The sequence below is a fragment of the Pangasianodon hypophthalmus genome, chromosome 21 (genome assembly GCF_027358585.1).
Source record: "Pangasianodon hypophthalmus isolate fPanHyp1 chromosome 21, fPanHyp1.pri, whole genome shotgun sequence".
NCBI lineage: Eukaryota > Metazoa > Chordata > Actinopteri > Siluriformes > Pangasiidae > Pangasianodon > Pangasianodon hypophthalmus.
In genome coordinates, this window is record NC_069730.1 from 16,192,866 (window position 1) to 16,216,002 (window position 23,137).

The following is a 23,137-nucleotide window of genomic DNA, read 5'->3' on the forward strand; positions in this document are numbered from 1 at the left end:
CCAACTGCTAGTAATCTAGCTCGCATTTGTCACAGGACAGTATGAGTGGCATTTCAGTATTTCAGCGATGGAGTTATTGCTCAGTATCCAGTTTCCTAGCTGGTTTAGTGCACAGGTACTGAGGCTAAAACTTCCATGTTTCTTATCCCGGACGTGATTGATCCAATGCTTTCGAGCCTATTTCGACATTACTAACTGAGCTGATACACCACAGTCTCTGAGGTGCTTTTTTTTTTTTTTTTTTTTTTTTTTACAGAAATACCAGAAAGTGTATGATTGAAATGAAAAAAGTGACATTTTGTGCTGCATTAACAAATTTGATTCAAATCCCCAGTGTACATGATCATAATCAGCCATCCAAGAAGCATAGCTTTTTTTTTTTTTTTTTTTAAATTCAGATTTCATTTAAGTCAGTGCTTTTTCAAACGTTGGTGTTGGAAACAACTGGGAACTGAAATTATCCTAATTCCTTATCAGTATGTTCTAAAGACCTTTATTCAGTTCCTCTAATATTAACCAAGTTGGAACATGACCTGATGAGTGTTTTCTGTGTTTTGTGAGTTGTATGAATTAGATAATAGGCTCCAGTAGAGGGGGAGGTGAGACACGAGCATATGGTCCTGAGGGCTTTAGTGTGCACTGCTGCTGAAAGCTCAATCAGCCATCTGCCTGCAGTCACCTCTCCTGCTGTTAACGCTCTGCACTGGGAGAAATGCACACTAACTTTATTAACTTCTGCTGCCTTTATCTCGTTATCTCATACCCCTTGCCTTTTAATTGAGCATATGTAAGAAAATGCAAATACGAGCCCACTGGAATAAAGGTGAAGTTTGTGATTTTGGAAAATGAGGTGGTGACAATTTACTTACATCATTTCTAAATTTGTAATATCTTTCACCATCTTTCAATTGGAGATGGAGGCTACAATACATCACCTTTTTGTCTTCTTCTGCTAACTGACATTTGTAATACTGATACCACAGAAAGAAACCTGTAAACATGCAATATGAGCCACTGAGCATTGAGACCTCTCTAATCTGTTATCTGTTATCTCTAGTCGGTTCCTTGGAATATTTCTGATCAATTATCACATTGGCATGATGCAGACTTTTCTTTTGTCAAATTATTGCAGGTCAATCTGTAATTGTGACACAGCACCAGACATGTTTTAATGTCTGGGAAGGCAGTAACTGTTTAACAATATGCTAGCAAATGTTTTTGTCCGTTTCGTGCAACCTTTTATGTAGTTTAATCTTTATTGTGAAAATGAGAATGAGGTCAGGTTAGGATGAGCAAGTTGCAGCTCCCAATGCTTCTAAATAAAGCGATCTTCAAGTATAATCCTTGTAAATTTGACAGAAATAACATGGTTTTACAAAGTGGAATGACTTTAGAATGACCGTGGAATGACTGAGGTCAGTTGTGCTGAAGCTAACCGGTTGTGTGCTGTGTGTGTCTGTGTGTCCCAGTGTGCCCGGGGAAGCCGATATCCTCTCCCTGCCAGAAATCAGAGAGACTGAGATTCTGGACGACATCATCCCAGAGACAGTCGACCATCCACAGACAGCAGATCTCCTTCCACCTGCGTCACCACTGGCAACTGTCTCTCTTGAGGATGTCACCCTGGAAACAGGCACCCAGGCAGAAGCATCGGTGGCCCTGGAGTCAGGTTCTCCGGATACGCGGGCTCTGAGCTCCACGCTCGGCAGACAGCAATCCGAGTCCCTCAGCCAGACATCTGTGGACGAGGAGGTTGTGCCAATCACCGATATCTATTTTGTAAGTCCTGCTTTATAAGTGTGTGACAGCATTTGGCAGGGTGTGACGACCACTTTAGCCAGTGATAAAAAGGGGACTTTAGGTTTGTTTTCACCACAGGAACCTTTTAAAAGAAACTCGTCTGCTTCTGCTAGAATGCACATTTCTACTAGAGGAACCAAGGCTGTAGTTCTTTTTAGTTCCTGCTCTGAAGTAGGTACTTTTATTGTGGACCAGTTACTACTGGGATGACTTTGCCTGAACATCACTGAATGGTCAAATCAAAGCTGTTACTGTATGTTTATTTAATCATCCATTAATCATGAATCCAGATCATATCCCCAAAGCTTTAGTTTTTGCTATTGTTGCAGGTTAAAAATGTGATGCCTCTAGTGGCATTCAGCTCATGGCTCATTAGGGATAAATATATTGAAATTTTATATCCAGATTCTGTAAAGCTGTTGTGTGACAGTGCTCATTGTTAAAAGCGCTATATAAATTCAGGATAGTTCCTGAACTATTTAGTTCCTCGAAAGACCTGGAAGCTCTATGGAAATGTGCCTTTTTTTACAAAGAGGAAAAAGTAACCAAGTTACATGTTCCACAGAGAAGCAGCTTGGATGATGTAGTGGAACTGTAAAGGTAAAACTGTGTGTCAGCATGCATTATTGCTCAAAATACTGAAACAGGCCCTGATTTATTAAAATTCCATATCAAAATATAATTTGTAATAATTTGCAATATGATTAAAGGGTTTTTTTTGGAGGTGATTGACAAAGAATTATTTAATATCCCATGCAAAGTAGGAGGAAGAAAAAATATGTAAAAGTGTTCTCAATGGAGACTCTTGGAAGAGTAAAACTGAAACTTGAATAAAATTGGAATTAAATTAAATCAGAATTTCTTCTCTTTCTCAATATTTTAAGATACTAAGACATAATTTCAAGAAATTTTAATAAAACAATGGTTTTATTTGGTCTTCAAATGGCAGAAACAGGCTTCCACAAATGTAATGCCTGCCCTTTGGTTGTATGAAATTTCCAAAAATCTTAGAAAATGTTTAGGTTTCAGTGAAAATGGATGAAATTAGCACAGTAGAAATTCTGCAAATTGCATATAAATTAAGACACAGACAAAATGGACGACCTGTTTTGCTTATATGAAAGTTGCGGTCATACGTAGACCCTTTTAGTTTGTTAACAAGTTTGCAACTGTTTCGACTTTTAATAAATCAGGGTGTGTGTGTGTGTGTGTGTGTGTGTGTGTGTGTATGAGAAAAAGGTTTGCTGAAAAAACTGACACACAACTGGCTTCATAGTTTTATCTGGGAGACTCACTCCAGCACCTAACCTAATCACAGTCCATCTGTCTTTTTGTTTCACTCTGTTTATCTGTCTGCCTTCATCAGCATTCCATTCAGACAAAATCTGCCACTATCCGACCATATGATCACTGCTTTCAGCTCAATATAAATACTCCATCAATAGCAGCATTGAAGCCCCTGATCTCTGCAAATCTCAACATCTTAACACAGAGGGTTGCAGGAATGTTTTCACAGAGGTGCCAACATCAACAGCTCAGCTGTAGCATTTATCATTTTTGAGCCCTTGCTACAGCAATACAGGAGACACCTGAAAACTAAGCTTGTGTGCTTTTTCAGAATCAAAGACAAATAAGATTCAGCCAGCGGAAGAGCTAACTTAATGGAGGGGAAAGGATGTGGAATGTAAGAGACGCACATTTGCTCCTGGTAGTGTTTCATACCGACTTTATCTTGTGAGCCAATACAAAATAACAAAGATAACGAAGCACACCTGTAGTCTCTGTGATCGATAATAAAATGGAGGATCTGCTTATTATTAACTAGCTCTCACACCAGACTTTTCCCTCTGTGTTGTCCTACTGTTGCTTGGCACACATCTGGAAAACAAAAACAAAATAGTCTCGTCCACAGACATATGCTAGTGCTTTTGTGGTAAAATTCAGTTTTGTTTTTTCTTTCTGCCTGAGAGGATTTTCTTGTTAGCAATGTTGGTGTCTCTGTTTTCAGTTTTTTGTGCTTTAACAGAGGAGCACAGCGAGTGCTTTCAGAGCTCTTCAGATAAACAGTGAAGCCTGTGAGACAACTTTCACCCTCCCTTTACTCTCTCTCTCTCTCTCTCTCTCTCTCTCTCTCCCTCTCTCTCTCTGAGGTGTAGCTGGGGTTAAAGCTCTTCCTCCTCCATACTGGTGCTATTCCAAGAACTGGGAGTGTTTGCTGTGTCATGATTCACAGTTAGACCCGATTGTGTTGGTTTTTATTAAACTGTATAAAATGTATGTGTGAAAAATATCTTTCTTCCACAGCACTCAATACCTGATCAGTGTTCTACAACAGCAGCTCTAACAGTAGTGACAGCTGTAATTCCAATCACAGGTTAATATTAATCCGCCTGTTCTAATACATTATCTTTTTTTATTTAACATACAAAAACACGTAACCGTTCATATAGGGAAGTTTTCTGTTTAATTTATATTTATGGAAGGAGTCTCCAGTGGCAGCACTTTGTGTCAGTGAGTAAGTTTTCCGCCGTGGGAAAGTCTTCAGGAATTTGCACTGTGGTTTCTCGGTAACATGACAAGCTGCATTTTTTTATTTTTTATTTTTTGTCTTATTAAATTCAAGAAAGAACAATAAAGATAGGCTGATGAGGGAACGACTGTTCACTTAAGTTATAACAGGAACTAATGCGTTCGCCTTACTTCAGAAGTGAGAAGTCAGAACTCGGAATTATGCCATTTTCAACCTCTGTGCGTTCGAGCTGCAAAGTGGGAAAAACATGGACGCCTCCTTCATCTTTTATTAGCGAAAATCTAGCAACCTAACTGTGAAGAGTGATGTATATTTACCTCTTCAAAACAGCGAACAGCTTCCCTTCATCGGGTTCATTTTTCACTATTCATTTCATTCAGTTTTATTTATTCGTTTATCCTGCTAGCTAACCCCTATCCTTTAATCTTCACGTGTTTTTGGTGTTTCAGTTTTTGTTCCTGGGCTTTTATAGAAATCTAAAAGCTTTAACTGACATCTTTGATCTTCATTATCACTGGATGTCTCTCTCTCTCTCTCTCTTTTCCTCCCACACCTCTTATTTACTCTGTTTTTCATACCTCTATTTTCCTGTGAAACAACCCACACCCTCCTGCTTTCCTCTGTTTTTGCTATAAACCTTAACACTCCCACTGTGTGTGTGTGTGTGTGTGTGTGTGTGTGTGTGTGTGTGTGTGTGTGTGTGTGTGTATGTGTGTGTGTATGACCAGTATGCCGAGGGGAGATACTGGGTGTATTCCCCTGTTTCTCATCGACGCAAGCTCAACTCGAGCTACGACGACTTTGTAAGTCAACTAAAAGCCAGTGAGATTAGCCGTAGCTCTAGCAGCTGAGCCGTAGCCACCTTCATCACCACACCCATCACTCTAGATGTCTGTTTACAGTACATAATAACCCTTCTGCTTTATGTGATCAGGTTTCTCTTTTGTCCTCACACACACCCACAATCCTGACCCAAGCAAACAAAGAATCCTAGTTGTGATTATAGTGATGCAAAGGTTACTGAATGCATGTTTAATCACCTCATGCTTTTGCTGTCTCTATCTGTCGCACTCTTCTCTCTTTATCTGTCTTTCTCTCATGCTGTCCGTGCTGCGTGGCCATCTGTCTGTGTATGTGTGTACCTCTGTGACGCCGCCTGCTGTTGTGTTGGTGGTGGAACAGCAGCCTCCAGAGGACAGGAGCTGGGTTTATTCCCCCCTCCAACACCGCTCCGAGTCTCAGCCCGTATCTGATGGAGAGAACGAGGCAGTAAGTGTGGGATCGGAACTGAAATTAGCCAAAAGCCTACATGACTCTCACCCTGGATCCCTACGGAAAGAGACTTCCTTTCTGTGTTTCGTTTCTGTGCTCATCCTTTGTTTCAGATATTCACTCTTTTAACCATTCATTCATTCATTCATGTAATTCTTTTAATGCACTCCCTTGTGTGTGTGCACCTGTTTTTCCTTACGATGCATCATTCTTTCATTAACAAAAACTTGCATTGGCAAATTTCTGTGTAGTATAAAAGGAATAAACCACTTCGGAACATGTGGTTACAAGAAAATCATCAACTTCTTGGTTGCAACGATAACAACAATTTCACACCACCCCGTTGTTGATTATTTACCTGTAACAGCTCATACAGTTGTGTTGTGTTCCTCACATATGAACCCTATGATTAGAGATAAGCTAACAGCTCTGGTTGCGCTCACACATCGTCCTCTCAGTGTTCAGCTCTGTTTCATTAGCACTAGCAGCAGGCAGCAGCCGGCCCGGTATCAGGGTGACAGTAAGCAAGGTCACTCTGGACACTATAGAGTGACACGGGCTAGTCTGGGTTTAGCATGCATTGTTCAAAGAACACTCACATGTCATAATCCACCTGTATGTACAGACCGTATGTGTGTGTGGGCTTATGTTGGGCCTCATGCATAAGGTAATACAGATTCCAGTAAGTGCTGTAAGCCACTGACAGTGTTCATTAACAGCCTCTCTCTCTCTCTTTCTCTCTCTCTCTGTTTCTCTTTCTCTTCTTTTCAGTAAACTGTACGCAGTGTGATAGGTGTTGGTTAAACTCGGAGCTGCTCTGTCCTTTCGTCGTTCACGCCCATGAGCCCTGCAGAAGGGACCCTGCTTTGCCAAGCATCATGGGAAGAAATAGTATGGAACTTTTCAGAACTAAAAGAAGAAGAGAATATCATCAGCCAGTTGATGCTCGGTCCTTTCCCATGTCTCCTTCTTGTCCTGAATCAGATCACGCAAACGTGAGAACTCTCACATGAAGGATTTCCTGATTCCTGTGACGTGAATATATTACTCTCTGCTCTGAGCATCATTCGCCATTATCCAAATCTGATCGTTTCCTCTGTCACAGTAAGCACTCTTCCATCACGTCTCGGTCATTTTAGTCTTTACACAATCTTTCTATGTGCTGGATTTGTTTTCATTATTTAATTACGTCAGTAAGTCTGTAATTTACTGGTGAAAACTGAAACAGTTTACTTCTCCATGACGCTGTGATGTAGGAGTTCCCCGGTTTGGGGACGGACGCTGCTCTTTCACGTCTTCTACAACATATCAGTGGCCGTGGCTCAGACGTCGTAACTGAGACACAGCCACGGCTGTAAGGACCTTTCAGGGTTCGAGATTTCATTTAGAGCATATCAAAAGAGTGCTGGTGCAAAGTACTGTGTCCCAAAAAACATCAGTATTCCCAACATCCACCACTACTGTAGTTCATTTCACTAATGTAGAAGTGAACTTGAAAAAGTGTCACGTTTTTATGTTTTTTTTTTTTTCTTTTATATAAATTAGGATCTGTAGGTGTCATTTTGCTTCCTAGCTATTTTTAATTTTAATTTTACAATAGATTTGGGTTAGATTTGGTCGTGTATATTGAGTTGTACTGTTTTTTTATGGAAACAACACTTCAATATAGTTTACTGAATCATTCCTAATTTCTGAAATTCTATTTAAATAGATAATCTCAGATATTCATGGTCTTACTGCCATGTGACTGTGTGTTTGTGTGTGTGTGTGTGTGTGTGTGTGTGTGTGTGTGTGTGTGTGTGTGTGTGTATGTATGTATGTATGTATGTATGTATGAATGTATATATGTGTGTGTGTGTGTGTGTGTATGTGCCCACAAGTGCGTGGTGGAGTCTTAATACTCAATACTGTGGTCAAAAAATATTAAAATGTATTAAAATTCCATTCTACAGCTATATAACTCTATATAAAACTGTTTATATTGTTCTTACTTTCTTCAAGCCATGTCCCATTTTGAAAGCTTTATTTCATGCATAAAATATGTACAATTTCTTATTTATTACCGTTTTTAACATTATTTGATAAAAAATCCACATCAGCTTTATATGTTTTTATTTTTATTTTTTTCTAAATGATGAAATGTAACTCAATTCCATCTCGATATTGAATTTGGTGTAGCAGTATAATCCACAGCATCACAATACAGTATGTGTGATTGCCTTATTTGGATAAATTATTTTGATAGCTAACAAGAATGGATAAATTTCCCAACGTGTTCGTAATCAATCAGCGTGCTATTTTTCCAAATATAACGACACAGCTTGTGTTGTAGCTATAATGTACATATGTTACGATCAGTATAGTGTAGTATGTTTTAATTGATAGGGCTTTTATTTTTGATTGCATGTAGTAAAGGAAAAAAAACTAGGATGGAATATGTTAATAACACGAGGAAAATTTCTTCTCCTGTATTCCAAACCAAGTTTGTCGGAGGCTTTAACTGTTGAGATGTCTGGTGTAAAACTCTACTGTTTGTATGTGGTGTGAAAAAAAAAAAAAAAATCCTCAGTAGTCAGTGTGTGTATGAGTGTGCGAGTGTGTGGATGTGTATTTTATTTGTTGAGGAAGGTGTGCTTTATTGGAATTTATGTCCAATGATCTTTTCCTCAACGGCGTTGCATGTATTCAGCACTGAGAAGCTCTGCTGAGATATTTATCTGTGTCCGTCTCTAAAGGCGTTTAACTGACGCCCTGTGTGTTTGTACAGATCAGTGGATGATTAATGGTGTAAAAAAATAAAATTATACTTAAAAATAATTGGTTTATTTGTTAACTTGTGGTGCAAGGAGTAGCGATGCCTTCTCATACTTCCCTGGTATGATCCTGAGTTCAGGATACTGCCTGTGTGGACTTTTTTACATCTTCTCCTTCTCCTTCATCTTCTTCTTACATCTCATCTGAATGGGTTTCCTCCGGGTTCCCCAGTTTCCTCTCACCTCTAAACAACATGACGGAAGGTGGATTGGCTGTGCGGAATTGCTCATAAGTGTGAATGAGTGTGTGAATGTGTGTGTGCTTGGTACCCTTTGATAAACTGCCATCTCATTCAGGGTGTATTCCAGCCCAGTGTTTCTCGGGATAGGATCGACCCGACCCTGACCAGAATCAAGTGTTTAATGAACTGTACGTGCTTTACCCACTTTTAGTGTTCTGCTAATGTTTTCACATTTTTAAGACACACGTCCTGTGGTTAAAGAGATTCTCCTGAGCCTGATTATTAGCCAGAGGGCCTTTATAACTTAATCAGAGTCTAGAACTGTGCTGCTGTGGCTAAGTACCATTCTGAGGTTCACTCACTCACTCACTCACTCACTCACTCATTCACAGCAATCTGTCATGTATCAGCTTGTAATTTCTTCTTAATTTCTTTGTAAACCGTACTTAGTTTCTTTGTAAACAGTTCTCAGTTTCTTGGTGAACAGTAATAAGTGAAATGTCGGATAGTCTTTTCACTAAAGAGCTTAAAAGATTTTTCACAGGAATATCAGAGGGAGAGCTCGAGCTCAAGCTTGAGGAACTTTCTGGACAAGAAAGTGGTAAGGACTACAAGGACTTAAGGACTTAAATTGACTGATTTTAAGTTAGTCCTAATTCACCTTGATTTTATTCCTAAATATGTTTGGACACCTCGCATAGAAGTGTTTGCTTCATTTTTCTACTATTTTAAAATAATAAGGAAGCCATTAACACTATGCAATGACACATATGTAATAATGCAGTGACCAAGAAAATTATTAAACAAATCAAAACCATATTATATTGAAATGCTACATTTAGAAATGTTCAGCACATTCATGCATGAGCTGAATAGAGAGATTGATCGCTCAGCAGTCTTTGGAGTTGCTGACCTGCAGGGAATCCGCTCCAATAACCTGAAGGTACAGTTACTGGAAATTCACTCACTGATTCTGCATCTGAAATCACTTGTTTTGCCTGGTAACAGAATTCTCTGTGTTCTACCTGAGCTTGACCTTTTCTAGACAGGTTTTATTCTCATCATCACCATCTGGATTGAAACTTGTGCTGTCATGGTGAACTTTAGCAATCTCTCTCTCTCTCTCTCTCTCTCTCTCTCTCTCTCAAATTCATGATGTAGCCTTGGATGGAGAATGTGGTAACGGAGTCGTACAATGTCCTGCACCTTTCGGAGCATCTGAGACCCACAGATCTGGCTGTGCCCTCTCTACACACACTCCTCAGATTAAGCTCCAATCAAAACCCAGTAAGAAATCTTGTGCCAACATGACTGTGGGAGTTTGGGGTATAAGTATAGTCTGGGTTTGCACCAGGCAAGCTCCCAGGATTCAGCCCCAATGTACAACAGGCACAGAGACACATGTAAAGTTAAGAGTGTCTGTTTATCGAGAATCAGAATCATTCGCTCTGTCATCAGGAGACTGCAAGTTTGAATTCATTTTAAAATGCCCTCCATATCCAGAGACCCTAACCCCGGCCTCCGTTATACTGCTTTTAAAGAAGACAAAGATCCAACACTTTGTAGTTTTTCCGACTCCTATCATTACAAAATGTAGATGCAAAGATATTGGCCAAAGTACTAGCCTGCCGAATTCATCGAATATTTCCGAAAATAATAACTCCTGAGCAAACATGGTTTATTAAAGGAAGGCAGATGTTTTTTTTTTTTTTTTTTTTCAAAAGCTTGGCTGGGATAATTCTATCCCAGTATTAGTGACACTTGTGACAGATGTCACTACTCTGCTTGTAATGTTTTTCCTCTGTCCAATGCTACATAGATTCTGGTGTAACTACTTTATGACTATGTCTGCAGTTCTTAAAATTAAAATTGATGTCTGCCCCAGTATAGCAATTCTTGGGGTGCCATTGGATTTATCGCGGTACAACCCAAAGCAATTAGATCCTCTGACCTTTACATCTTTAATAGCAAGTCAGTGGCTTAAAGACACCATGTCATTTTTAAAACAGGAAAAAATAAGATACTTGATTAGAAGAAACTGAAAAATTCACGAGTAGATGACTATCATTTCTCTTGTACTTTAACTCTCTGCAGTGTATATGCCTTTTTTCTTTCATTCTCTTTGTCTATCTATACTAACTGGAGTGGGAAGGGTTTGGGATTTTTTTTTTTTCTTGGTTTGCTGGTTGTATTAGGAATAGTGTAGCACCATGTTATTCTCTTTCTATGTTTATTAGATTTGTTAATTTGTCTACTGGTGGAAGAGGTAAATTGCTTTAATTGTATTAAATATAAATGCTTTTCCTAAAAAAAAAACATGAAATGTAATCCACTGTTCGACACAGTCCTGGTCTTGTTGGCTCAAGATTACTACTTCTTCTACTCTAGGATGCATAACTCCCAGATTTCATCTCATCATACTCTCCAGCTCTCTGAGATGGACTCAGTGAGGATGCAGCTGGCAGATCTTTAGCAGCACCTCGTCAGGGCCGGGAGGAGAAGCTGGAGGTGTGCATGGAGCTCCAAAAGAAAATGTGCATCTTTGAGAAAATGGTCCAGTCCCTCCAGCTGGAGTTCAGTTCCTCCCAGCGCTCCATCCAATCACTAAGTTATCATCTCCACCGGTCTGAAAACAGTGTACAGTCACAGACAGTGGAGCTGAAAGCGAAGGAAGAGAGAATCCACCTGCTGAATTAAAGACTGCTCAACACACAAGAGAGCGCAAAGTTCAAACAGAAAGACTTCTAAGTCTGTGTCTAAGGATCTCTCACACCCTTCAGCAGCAGCAGCTGAGTGCCACAGAGGAGCAGAATCGTGCACTCCAGGAAGTGCTGATGGCATGTGAGGCACAAGTTCAGAAGGCTGAAAGAGAGAAACAACCAGAGGTTGAGAGCAAGGAAGAGTGCGAGAAGAAGACAAGGAATATGAACAATTTGGCTTGAACAACCGGCTAGAGATCACCATAGATGACCTGCAGGGGGAGCTGAAAATGTCACTGCAGAGAGAGGAGAGTCTGAAGAGGAATATACAACAAGTAGAAGTGTAGAAGAACAAGTAGAAGTAGAACAACTGCAGCACAGTTTAGATGAAGCCAAGGAGGAGGCCAGAGAAATGGAGATGACAGTAAGTTGACAACTGAGTCTTTACTGAAAAGATTATTGTGATTGTAGTATAAAAATTCAGGTTAAAGGTAATTATGGAACAGATAACTAAGGGTCCATTATCTGTGTTGTATGAATTAATGATTGAATAAATGTGTTTTTCAGTCGTAGGTTTAAAAGGAATGTAGGTGAACGAGCAGATCGCCATGATCAGAGGGCTAAAGAAGTCACTGAAGAAGGAACTAGAGCTTGAGCAAATACGTTCATTCAAATTTGTTCACTGATTCATTCAGTCACATTTCCTGTTAACTCAAAGTGATGTGCAGATTTGAGCTTATGATTAACGTTTTTGGTGTGCATACTGATTTGCTCACAGAAGAAACAGCTTGCATGATGAACAGTAATTGTTGAACAGTAACAATTGTTGCTATTTTGTGTTATTTTATGTTTGTCCATATTCAAAAGGGTACAACATTATACAACCTTTTTATCTTTAATTCAAGGTTGTTTAAAAAAAAAACTTGACAAGCCATCTTGCCAGAAAAATGGACTCCTCAGTATAGATTTGTTCATCTTAGTGATGTGTTTAAAAAGACAGAATCATCTGTAAATGAAACATATGTATTGTCTGCCCTTTTCAGTACAGCAAACACACTATAACATGCTCTCATGAGCAGGCTATGTCTGCTGCTAAGTAACACAAATCTACTTGAGAGTGTTGTGATTTCATTATTTTGCCCATGTGGTTGAGATCAGATCAACCTGCATGTGGGATTCCTGAAGAAAGTAATAATATAGGAAGGTTTGTAGTAAAAAATAATTATAATAGTAATTAAAAAAATGAGAAGAACCTAGCCAGAGATGGAACTGGATTTGCACACTCAGTAGATTCCCTCATACACTGCAGTGGGACAGAGGGTCATCGTTTTTTTTTTTTTTTTTTTTAAAGAGAAGGAACTGAAGAACTCAACAGCGACTTACTATTGTAAGTCGCTCTGGATAAGGGCGTCTGCCAAATGCCATAAATGTAAATGTAAACGGTGTGGCTAGGTTGACAAGGCAAGGTCAGGCTAGCACAGAGGAAAGGCTAGAGTATAGCTCTAGTTTCAAAATACCCAAAATATTGCCCAAGCCAGGACTCTGAAACAAAGACTGAGCGCATGAGAGCCTGCATGTTACTCTTAAGTAGCCAGGTGGACTGGTGTGCCTCATTGCTCCTGATTGGTCCTGTGCCTCCCTCTGGTGGCCAAAGGCAGCCTGGCTGATGACAAAACCCCAGGCCAGGCCGTTACAGCACATCAGTACTGCACCTCTGAAATGCACCTCCAGTAATAATCGAAGGTTAATTCTCAGCATGTCATTTTTATGTTCTCTGTTGCATATCTGCTACAGCTGAATGCAAAGTTTTTCACTCCCCTAGCATGAGATTAAGAGAAACAATTTTAATTTATAGCACAAGACATTCACATTTACTTCATCACAAATAAGCAAAAATGCTTATGGCAGCCAGATGTCTGCTTTCATTTCATAATTAAGTCTGTCATCCAGAGTGAGCCTTAGAGATTAATGAGGCATGTTGGCTCTTAACACATGTCACATACTAGATAGAATTATGATTTGATCCTTTATGTCATGAGACAAATGTCTTAATTTTTTTCTCCTTATGGAAGACTCTTTCTCTGTTTCCACATGCCTGTGTGTTCCTGATTCTGAAAAGATTATCTGTCATCCATACACGCTAATTAATCCGCTTAGTAAAATGGGTGTGGCCGATGTGTGTAGTGCAGCAGGAGGTGTGATTTGGAAGTGTGTGCTGTAGTTACATCAGCGAGGTGAGATCACGTTACATTTAAACATAATTATATATCAAATTTAAACTTCTATTTTGCAAACGTCAATAAGGAGCAGTGTTTTTTGTGGGTTTGTTGAACCTATTTGTCTGCTAGGCAACTACAAATAAAAAGCTAATAATATATCTAAAAGCTAATCTTGCTGAAGAATATCTGCGGCCCATTAAGCAGCAGTGTTAATAGGAGTGTGGTAGCTGTTATTCTGTCTAATGCATATTTCAATACAAGTGAAATCAAGGCTAGATTTATGTATATAGGACAATAATTGCTAGAGATTTTCTTTCCTGCTGTATACAAGTTAAAATCTCAGATTAAAAGTCACCAAAAACAATTTGTTTTCTATATCAAATAATAAATTACTTAATATTGTCAGGAGAGAAACATGCCTACCCTTTTACCCTCATCATGACTTAGAAATGCCTCTAACACTCTACACTTCCTCTGGTTTGCATCTGCATATGGATAGGCTCTTACATTTATGACACAATAACACTTGCAAGTCACATGTTCAATGCTAACTCAGATTCTCCTCTAAGATTATCAAGAAGACTTTCTTTCAGCACGCCCAACCATTCCCATTCTTTGCCTCGCTCATGCTGTGAGTACCTGCAAAAGCCCGGGCCTCATCGGTTGGCACTGCCCTCAGGTGGCGCAGGTCGCTCTTGTTGCCCACCAGCATGATGACAATGTTGTTGTCAGCGTGGTCCCTCAGCTCCTTCAACCAGCGCTCCACATTCTCGTATGTCAAATGTTTGGCGATGTCGTACACCAGCAGAGCACCGACTGCACCCCGGTAGTAGCTGCGTGGTACATTAAAGGCATCGATCAGCCCTACACAAGCTTTGGATTTTTCGATGAAAGGTTTTTGTGGTATGGTTAGGATTTCCATGAATGGCCTCATGACCTGTGTGGTTACAATTCAAAATCCAAACAGATTTCAACACAGATGCTACTGACCTGCACAAGTATCCAGCTTGGTCTGTCCAGCTACCATCTGCAGAAACACGGCTAGACTGTCAAAATGGTAGATTATTCTTGCCATCTTTCACATGTGGAGCTTATGTATGGATTCCCACGTGGTTTACATGAAATTTACACATGTGGTTTTAGAGACTTCACATGTTATGTTTCACACATTGTCTCATGTGGCTGTTTCACATGTTTTGCATGTAATTTTTACACATTATACATTTATTTTCACATATGATTTCATTTAATCCTTATTTTAACAAATGTAATGTTTTTTGGGTTTTTTACTTATGAATATTTTCATGTGCAGTTTTTCCTCACATGACTTGTATGATTTTGTTTCACATGATTCATGCACTCTCACTATCCATTATCCATTTATTTTCACATGTAACATATATGTTTTTATTTATCACATATTGTTTACATGATGGTAATGTGTTTATGTGCAATTTCAGGGCACTTTCACATGTTTTACTGCTGTAATCACATTGCACACAAATTATAATGAAAATTATAGATAATATATTATAGATAGATAGATAGAAATTATATATAAAAAACATTTATATATTTTTTGTATGTTTATCACTTGGGGAACACTGAGCATGTGTGCCTCGGAGCTCTGGGGTTGGGGGTTTGAATCTCACCTCCGCCCCGTGTGTGTGGGTGTGGGTGTGTGTGGAGTTTGCATGTTCTCCCCATGCTTTGGGGGTTTCCTCTGGGTGCTCTGGTTTCCTCCTCCAGTCCAAAGCCATGCATTGTAGGCTGACTGGCATTTCCAAACTGTCCGGAGTGTGTGAATGGGTGTGTGAGTGTGTGTGCCAACCCCTGCCATGGGTTGGCACCTGGTCCAGGGTGTCCCCCGCCCTGTGCGCCTCGTCTCCTGGGATGGGCTCCGCGACCCTGTGTAGGATAAGCGGTACAGAGAATGGATGGATGGATGGATGGATGTATAGATGTTTATCACTCTATCAATCTTTTAAATTCACGTGATTTTTTTTTTAAAATCAGCTTGATTTTTTTTGCTTCTCAGGAGCAGCAGGATGGAAACAGTGAGTGAGTGAGAGTGTGTGTGTGTGTGTGTGTGTGTGTGTGTGTGTGTGTGTGTGTGTGTGTGTGTTTGGCGCCCCCGTGTGGTCAGTGTGTGTATGCGCGTGTGTGTATGGACTCCTCCCCTTCTGCAGAGCAGAGAGATCGCTCTTCCTGCGGTCAGCTCTATGTGACAGCCAGCACTGGCGCATTGTCTTTTTTCCCCCATTTCATTTTATTTTTTCACCCCACTCTTTGCATTGGACACTTGATACGACGCCCGCAGCTTTGCGTCTTTCTCGTCGGACGTCAGGGTCGCCGCTGGTCTTCTCTATCATGGGCAACAGGGACGATGAATACGATTTCTTGTTCAAAGGTAAATTGAGGGGAGCCGCATTCTCCCGCACTGGGAGGGGGTCACCGCTTCATAACCACTCTTTTGTTTCCTAGCCAATCCACTATCCATGTCTGATCGGATCAATCGCGCAAAGCGAAAGTAACAGTATCTGTGTATCTTCTGATCTACAGCCGGTGTCCACATACTGATCGCTTGCATTAGCCACAAAAAAGCGCCTGTCATTGGCACATCTCAGCCGCAGCAGCATCGACACACAGGCGTCGAGATCGATGTGCAAAACATCTGGTTTTCCTGGGCTGGATGCTTTCCCAGCGAGTGTGTGCGCAGGATGGAGAGGCCAGGCCCTCATGGAGTCTGTACAACCCTGAATAAGCTCATAATAACACACAAATCGGCTCCATGATGAATGTAGGTGTATGACTGTAGCAGTCGTAGGCTGGAAATGACAGTGTGGACAGTTATCCTGCTCCAGACTATGTTTATAGAGTTAGGAATATCAGACATGTTTATGGTTATGGTAGATAGAGATCTGCCTATTGAGTGTGTTTAAACACTCTCTCTGATGCTCATCTGCAGTTAAAAAAAAAAAAAAAACAGGATCAGGATCACGGTAATAGACATAGTTAAGAAAGTGTGGCCTGTTAATGGATTGCTGTGTCTGGTATTAATGGACAGGCCGCAAAAGAAGCCTAAATATTTATTTTGTAGGTTTCTCAATCCTACAGCTTTAATCCCGAATGCATGAGACGAGACAAAGGCCTAAAATCTCCAAAAGAGCCCCAGATTGTAGAATTAGATATGTAAAAGTGCATCCAGAGGAGCATGGTGGTTGGCACGTTTGCCTCGCGTCTCTGGGGTTGGCGGTTCAATTCCCGCCTCTGCCCTGCGTGCGTGGAGCTTGGAGTTTGCATGTTCTCCCCGTGCTTTGGGGGTTTCCTCTGGGTACTCCGGTTTCCTCCCCCAGTCCAAAGACGTGTTGTAGGAGGATTGACATCTCTGAATTGTCTGTGGTGTGTGAGTGGGTGTGATTGTGCCCTGCGATTAGTTGGCACTCCCACCTTGTGCCCTGAGTCCCCTGGGATTGGCTCCAGGCTCCCCACGTCCCTGTGTAGGATAAGCAGTACAGAGAATGGATGGATGGATGGAATTGCATCCAGGAGGAGATTTGTCACATTATCAGTTTGTGAAAAGGACAAAGCTCTGTGTCTGTTCCTACAGTAAAATGATCACCATATTTATGCTTGAAAATCAAAAAAGGTCTTCAAAACAAATGTATACTGTATATCAAACGTCAGGGTGTGTTTTGGCGAGTTTCACACATGAATCTTGAGGACGCAGGAATTTGATGACTTTGCTTTTTGGCCATTTGCAGTTGTTCTTATCGGAGACTCGGGCGTCGGAAAGAGCAACCTGCTGTCACGCTTCACCCGCAACGAATTTAACCTGGAGAGTAAAAGCACGATCGGGGTGGAGTTCGCGACCCGCAGCATCCAGGTGGACGGCAAGACGATAAAGGCGCAGATTTGGGACACGGCCGGGCAGGAGCGCTACCGGGCCATCACCTCAGCGTGAGTGCACCATGAGCTACTATCAGGCTTTAGTAGGCCTAGCCTGTGGCTCTTCTGCATCAGTACTTGCCTATGTAGCCTAACAATGTTAGCTTAAATCATGCTTAATCTGTTAGCTAGCTCACCGTTCTTTTGTGGTTAAGTATTTGGTTAAATATTGTCTTCATTAGGCAGTAGAGGCATACAGCAGCCTTAAATGTTGTGCTGGTCTTAGCTGGTGTAGGCTATATCTGGTGTTAGGCTAGTCTACCTTCTTGGCCAGTTTGCCTCCCTGTAAGTGTCCAAAACTCCTCGACATCCATCAAACCAGACCAGCTAGAAGCATCCTGACCATCTAGAACCAGCCTTTAAATGTCCCAAACTCCTCTACAGCCATCAAACCAGACCAGCTTGACAACAGAGCCTGGTGACACGCTAGCTTACTGACACAGGCTGGATTTTTTTTCCAGTAGTGCTAATTTGTATACTTAAGGGAAGGCACAAATGTGCTTCTCCATTGCAGATTGAACCATTGGTGCTTTGGAAGGGGGAAACAAGCCCCCAGAAGTCTCCAATGTTTCTTTAATATTTGAAAAGTTACTGTCAACCTCTTTAATCTACCAATAGTCATTTATTTATGGCTTCATTGGACATTTAAATTTGGATACCCCAACAAACAATACCCCAACAAACAATCACCAACAATCTCATTGTGTTTTTTTTAACACATTGGATTGCTAATTCGACTGCTCTGCACACTCCTCTATTAAAGCCTCTATTGTACAGTAGACATGGACTGGTTCAAAATGGCATATACTGTGCACTGCATACAGCTTATTGTACTTCTATAATAGATAGTGTTCCTCAGAGTAATATGGAATATTAATGTGCAGTATAGTCTGTATGTTAAACTGTTCTTTTGATAGACCATACTACACATTCATATGGCCGCTGGTCAGTTAAACAGGCTTGGGGATGCAGTTACCTCAGAATTAGCACAGAGTATTTTCATAGTAGTTACTAGTGTGATTAATTGAGTTAATCTTTTGTGGTTAAACCCGAAAAATGATGGAATAAAGTAGCAGGGAAAAGCTTAGCGTTCAAAAAATACCAACAGTAGTACAATGTAAATATAGTACCTAGCTAAATAACTAGCTAATTGTGGGATCAAGTAACTTAAGCCATCACAGGAACTACAGCATTTTCTAGGAAAATGTTACCAAAAAATATGGTAATAATTACACAACAATAAAGAAATACATACCCGTAAGCTGTTTAGCCATTGCTGTTGGTTAGCATTAGCTTGTTCACATAGGCAGTAAATTAGCTATGGTACATTTTTCAGTGATCTGCATTTTCTGGTGCTTTGTTGTCCACCACCTGTGTATTATTACACATTTATAGACACAATGCTTTTCAGATTGGGTTTAGTATGAGTAGAATACATGAATACATGCCATGTTGAACACAGCCATCAACCTGCCAAACTTAAAATAAAATGGGAACGGGCCTGGGCTTGTTTTATTGGTGCCAACAGCATGGGAGATCAATTTATATGTTATTGTATGTAATTCTCAACATGAGATCATGGAACTCTGATAAAAAAAACAAGTTCAGTATATCTGGTTCTTTTCTAACGGCTTAAATTAAATTGCAACTGAGCAGCCGGGCAGTAGGTTGTCAGTTTTCCTTGTTTTCCAAACAAAATTATATACATTTTTCAGTATAAAGATACATGATATAGTAAAGTAAAAAAAAAAAAAAATGAACACATTTTTTGCTTCAGTGATCAAATGTATGTGTTAACTGAAGGAATGTATTGTGCAGTTTTGAAATGGAAGCTGTTCTCTTCAAAACAATGTTAAAGTGTATTACATCATCATTATTATTATCCTCAGAGTCGGGGGCCGTTATTATAGAGTCTGTCAGCATGATTTATCACAGTAAATAGTCAAATGGAAGATTTCATGAAGATTGTATGAGAAATGATTTACATTTCTATTAAATTATAGTACTGTAGCTCCGCTCTCCAATTTAAAGGATGTAGTTTGCACTGTAATATAGGTGTTATACTGTACCTTCAGTCCTAATCCTTACTTACCTGCGAGAGATTTTGAATCGTAACCACACAGGTCATGAGGCCATTCATGGAAATCCTAACCATACCACAAAAACCTTTCATCGAAAAATCCAAAGCTTGTGTAGGGCTGATCGATGCCTTTAATGTACCACGCAGCTACTACCGGGGTGCAGTCGGTGCTCTGCTGGTGTACGACATCGCCAAACATTTGACATACGAGAATGTGGAGCGCTGGTTGAAGGAGCTGAGGGACCACGCTGACAACAACATTGTCATCATGCTGGTGGGCAACAAGAGCGACCTGCGCCACCTGAGGGCAGTGCCAACCGATGAGGCCCGGGCTTTTGCAGGTACTCACAGCATGAGCGAGGCAAAGAATGGGAATGGTTGGGCGTGCTGAAAGAAAGTCTTCTTGATAATCTTAAAGGGAGAATCTGAGTTAGCATTGAACATGTGACTTGCAAGTGTTATTGTGTCATAAATGTAAGAGCCTATCCATATGCAGATGCAAACCAGAGGAAGTGTAGAGTGTTAGAGGCATTTCTAAGTCATGATGAGGGTAAAAGGGTAGGCATGTTTCTCTCTTGACAATATTAAGTAATTTATTATTTGATATAGAAAACAAATTGTTTTTGGTGACTTTTAATCTGAGATTTTTCCTTGTATACTGCAGGAAAGAAAATCTCTAGCAATTATTGTCCTATAGACATAAATCTAGCCTTGATTTCACTTGTATTGAAATATGCATTAGACAGAATAACAGCTACCACACTCCTATTAACACTGCTGCTTAATGGGCATGTGCATAATTTTAGATATATGTGCAGGCATGGACTAATCAGTAGCCCGAGCTTCCGGGACAAGCAGATTTCCTATTAGCTATTAGGGCTATTAGCTTTTTATTTGTAGTTGCCTAGCAGACAAATAGGTTCAACAACCCAAAAAACACTGCTCATTGTTGACTTTTGCAAAATATAAGTTTACATTTGATATATAACTATGTTTAAATGTAACATAATTTCACCTTGATGCTGTAACTATAGCACACACTTCCAAATCACACCTCCTGCTGCACTACACACATCGGCCACACCCATTTTTACTAAGCGGATTAATTAGCGTGCGTGGATGACAGACAATCTTTTCAGAATCAGGAAAACACCTGCATATGGAAACACAGAGAAAGTGAGCAAAATAAAGTGAGTGCAAAGCCATCGTGTAACTCTTCTAATCTTTCATGCAGTCATTTTGCGGTAAGAGAAAATAAAGATGCTAACCAGACTCAAATATCTTTTACGCACAGTGCAAGGAGTGAACACCAAACACAGCTCACATCTGAAAAGTTCATCAGAGACTTGCCACAAACATGATATGCTGCGTTCATGGACTCATTTGTTTCTGTTTAGTTTGCATTAAGGCACTTAGTTAGCTAACTAGCTTGTTATATATTATTACATTACATGTAGTAATGGAGCGATGGAGTAATGGTCATACTCTTTAATAGTTTTTTTGCTGGAGAGACATTTTGTCTGCTCATATCCTTAGCGATGGTTATGGAACAAATGGTGAAAAACTACACAGAGAGTTAGGCTGAAAAAGACGGGCGTACTTCAGCATATTTAGAAATAGAAAGAAAAGAAAGTAGGTGGAGGTTATATGATCAGAAGAGATACTAACACACTCCTTCATTGTTTCCAGAGAAGAATAACCTGTCATTTATTGAGACCTCAGCTCTGGATTCAACCAACGTGGAGGAGGCGTTCAAGAACATTCTAACAGGTACATCATGTCAAACACAACACTATGTCGTGCCTGAATATTATTCACACTCAGAAATGTGTGTGTGAATATGAGTTTAGTAGTCCAGCCCACTGCAGCAGTGATTCAGGTTTATGTGAGGTCATTAAACCGCAGTAGGAAAATAGTCTTGTGAGAGCAGTGTGATGCAATATACATCCTGGTCTAATCACTCAAGCATGCAGAGGTCAATGTGCCATTCAAGCACATGAGCAAAGCCATGGTGGCTGGGCGTGTAAGCGCTTCAAACCATTACGGTTTTCAGGTAGTAATAAAATGGTAAAAAATCACAGGATGGTATGTGTGTAACTGGTTTATGGTGGTTTTCATGTGCATGTACTGCTGTGCAGTAAATCAGAGAAGAATTTGCAGCTGTGAAGATGGGAGTGTAGTTATGAGCTATGTGCTTATTTTATGATAGCTGCAATGGCGTAATTTAATCTGAAAGTCTTTATAAAAAGTGTACATATGGTATGCTTAAGCAGCAGCTACTTAACTAGGATTATGAGGCTTGAACTGGATCAGGATATATCTGGATGTGTTTCAAATATAAAGCACCATGAGGAAACCTTGATATGGAGGTGGATTCTGTGGTATCCACAGACTCATAGACTGATTTTGGGAACCCAAAGGACATTCATTATGATTTGAGTTTGGTCAATGTTCTCATCAGGGACACACTGGAAATTTCTAGCACTTATTTCTAGGACTTATGTTAGTGCTGAGTTCATGGTATTGTGGCCTTTAGAGGTGTCACATTGCAGACATACCTGCTTAAACTCCCATCTTATTATTCAGTTATTCATCTTAAAGCATGTTATTCAGTAACTACTATGAATTATACTGTAACTACAGTGAAACAAAAAGGAAAGATGTGTAGTTACAACAGATTCTGAGATGTTAAGGGCCTAAAATACCTGTATACCTGCTGTTACAGCAATAGGTTCTATGTTCATGTTCATGTTCATTAAATTGCTTCTTCTTCTTGACTGTGGCTGAAACCACTGTTACCAGTTCACTACTTCCATGAAGTTCCAGTAGATGACCAAGTGAACCCAATACTGAGTATGATAATATTGATCTCCGCTGCTCTGTCTTGCAGAGATCTATCGCATCGTATCACAGAAGCAGATCGCTGATCGATCAGCTCATGATGAATCTCCAGGGAACAACGTGGTGGACATCAGCGTGCCGCCCACCACGGACGGGCAAAAGGGCAGCAAACTGCAATGCTGCCAAAACCTGTAACCGTGACGACCAACCATCACCCCAACACCCCCCACCCCACCACCCACTACACTCATCTCCCGTTTTCTCTCTACGTGTCGTGCGCTGACGTTCGATTTATTTGTGTAATATATATTTTTTCTTTTTGATAGCTTCTCAACTCACGTATGCACACATACCGAGACAGACACTCGTACACACGTATTTCTGACATGAAATAAAATTTTACAGTACAAACTGTGGTGACGTGCATTTACTTAATGTGGTGGAAATAATGGCCTGGCTTAATGAACCAGCCTGCAGTGCTCTGAAGAAATACCCATAAAACAGTTCTCCAGCATCTGGTAGGACTAATGGAAGATTAAAATCATTCTGCTAGAGCTTATGGAGGTTGCTTCTGTCACTTCCATAAGGAGAAAAATATTTAGAGAGATTTGTCTCATGACATAAAGGATCAGATCATAATTCTGTCTAGAATGCGACATATGTGTTAAGAGCCAACGTGCCTCAAGGCATCATTAATCTCTAAGGCTCACTCTGGATGACAGACTTAATTATGAAATGAAAGCAGACATCTGG

General features: G+C 40.3%; 2 protein-coding genes across 5 annotated transcripts in view; both read left to right on the top strand.

Annotated features, from left to right (window-relative positions):
* Window positions 1-12,518, top strand: part of pip5k1cb (phosphatidylinositol-4-phosphate 5-kinase, type I, gamma b) — a 56,800-nt gene extending 44,282 nt beyond the window's left edge. Inside the window, exons 16-20 of one of the 4 annotated variants that reach the window (XM_053227513.1) lie at window positions 1,470-1,779; window positions 5,059-5,133; window positions 5,513-5,599; window positions 6,374-11,720; window positions 11,864-12,518. In XM_053227513.1, the coding sequence (XP_053083488.1) occupies window positions 1,470-1,779; window positions 5,059-5,133; window positions 5,513-5,599; window positions 6,374-6,376 (475 nt within the window). In that variant the 3' untranslated portion in view covers window positions 6,377-11,720; window positions 11,864-12,518. Of the gene's footprint in view, window positions 1-1,469; window positions 1,780-5,058; window positions 5,134-5,512; window positions 5,600-6,373 lie in introns of all 4 variants that reach the window. The other 3 variants (XM_053227511.1, XM_034314823.2, XM_053227512.1) reach the window with 3 other exon arrangements.
* Window positions 12,519-15,691: 3,173 nt separating this feature from the next.
* rab11bb (RAB11B, member RAS oncogene family, b) lies at window positions 15,692-22,795 on the top strand. Its single transcript, XM_026925779.3, has 5 exons — window positions 15,692-15,925; window positions 17,280-17,475; window positions 19,691-19,884; window positions 21,233-21,313; window positions 22,434-22,795. Exons 1-5 carry the CDS (start codon window positions 15,886-15,888, stop codon window positions 22,577-22,579), a joined length of 657 nt encoding a protein of 218 aa, XP_026781580.1. The 5' UTR covers window positions 15,692-15,885; the 3' UTR covers window positions 22,580-22,795.
* Window positions 22,796-23,137: the final 342 nt, after the last annotated feature.

What these genes read in the sequence shown, in the direction of transcription:
- rab11bb (XM_026925779.3), top strand. Translation starts at nt 15,886, where the DNA reads ATGGGCAACAGGGACGATGAATACGATTTCTTGTTCAAAG. An exon ending in TGAGGCCCGGGCTTTTGCAG is followed by an intron (nt 19,885 to 21,232) that starts GTACTCACAGCA and finishes CATTGTTTCCAG; the next exon opens with AGAAGAATAACCTGTCATTT. An exon ending in GTTCAAGAACATTCTAACAG is followed by an intron (nt 21,314 to 22,433) that starts GTACATCATGTC and finishes TCTGTCTTGCAG; the next exon opens with AGATCTATCGCATCGTATCA.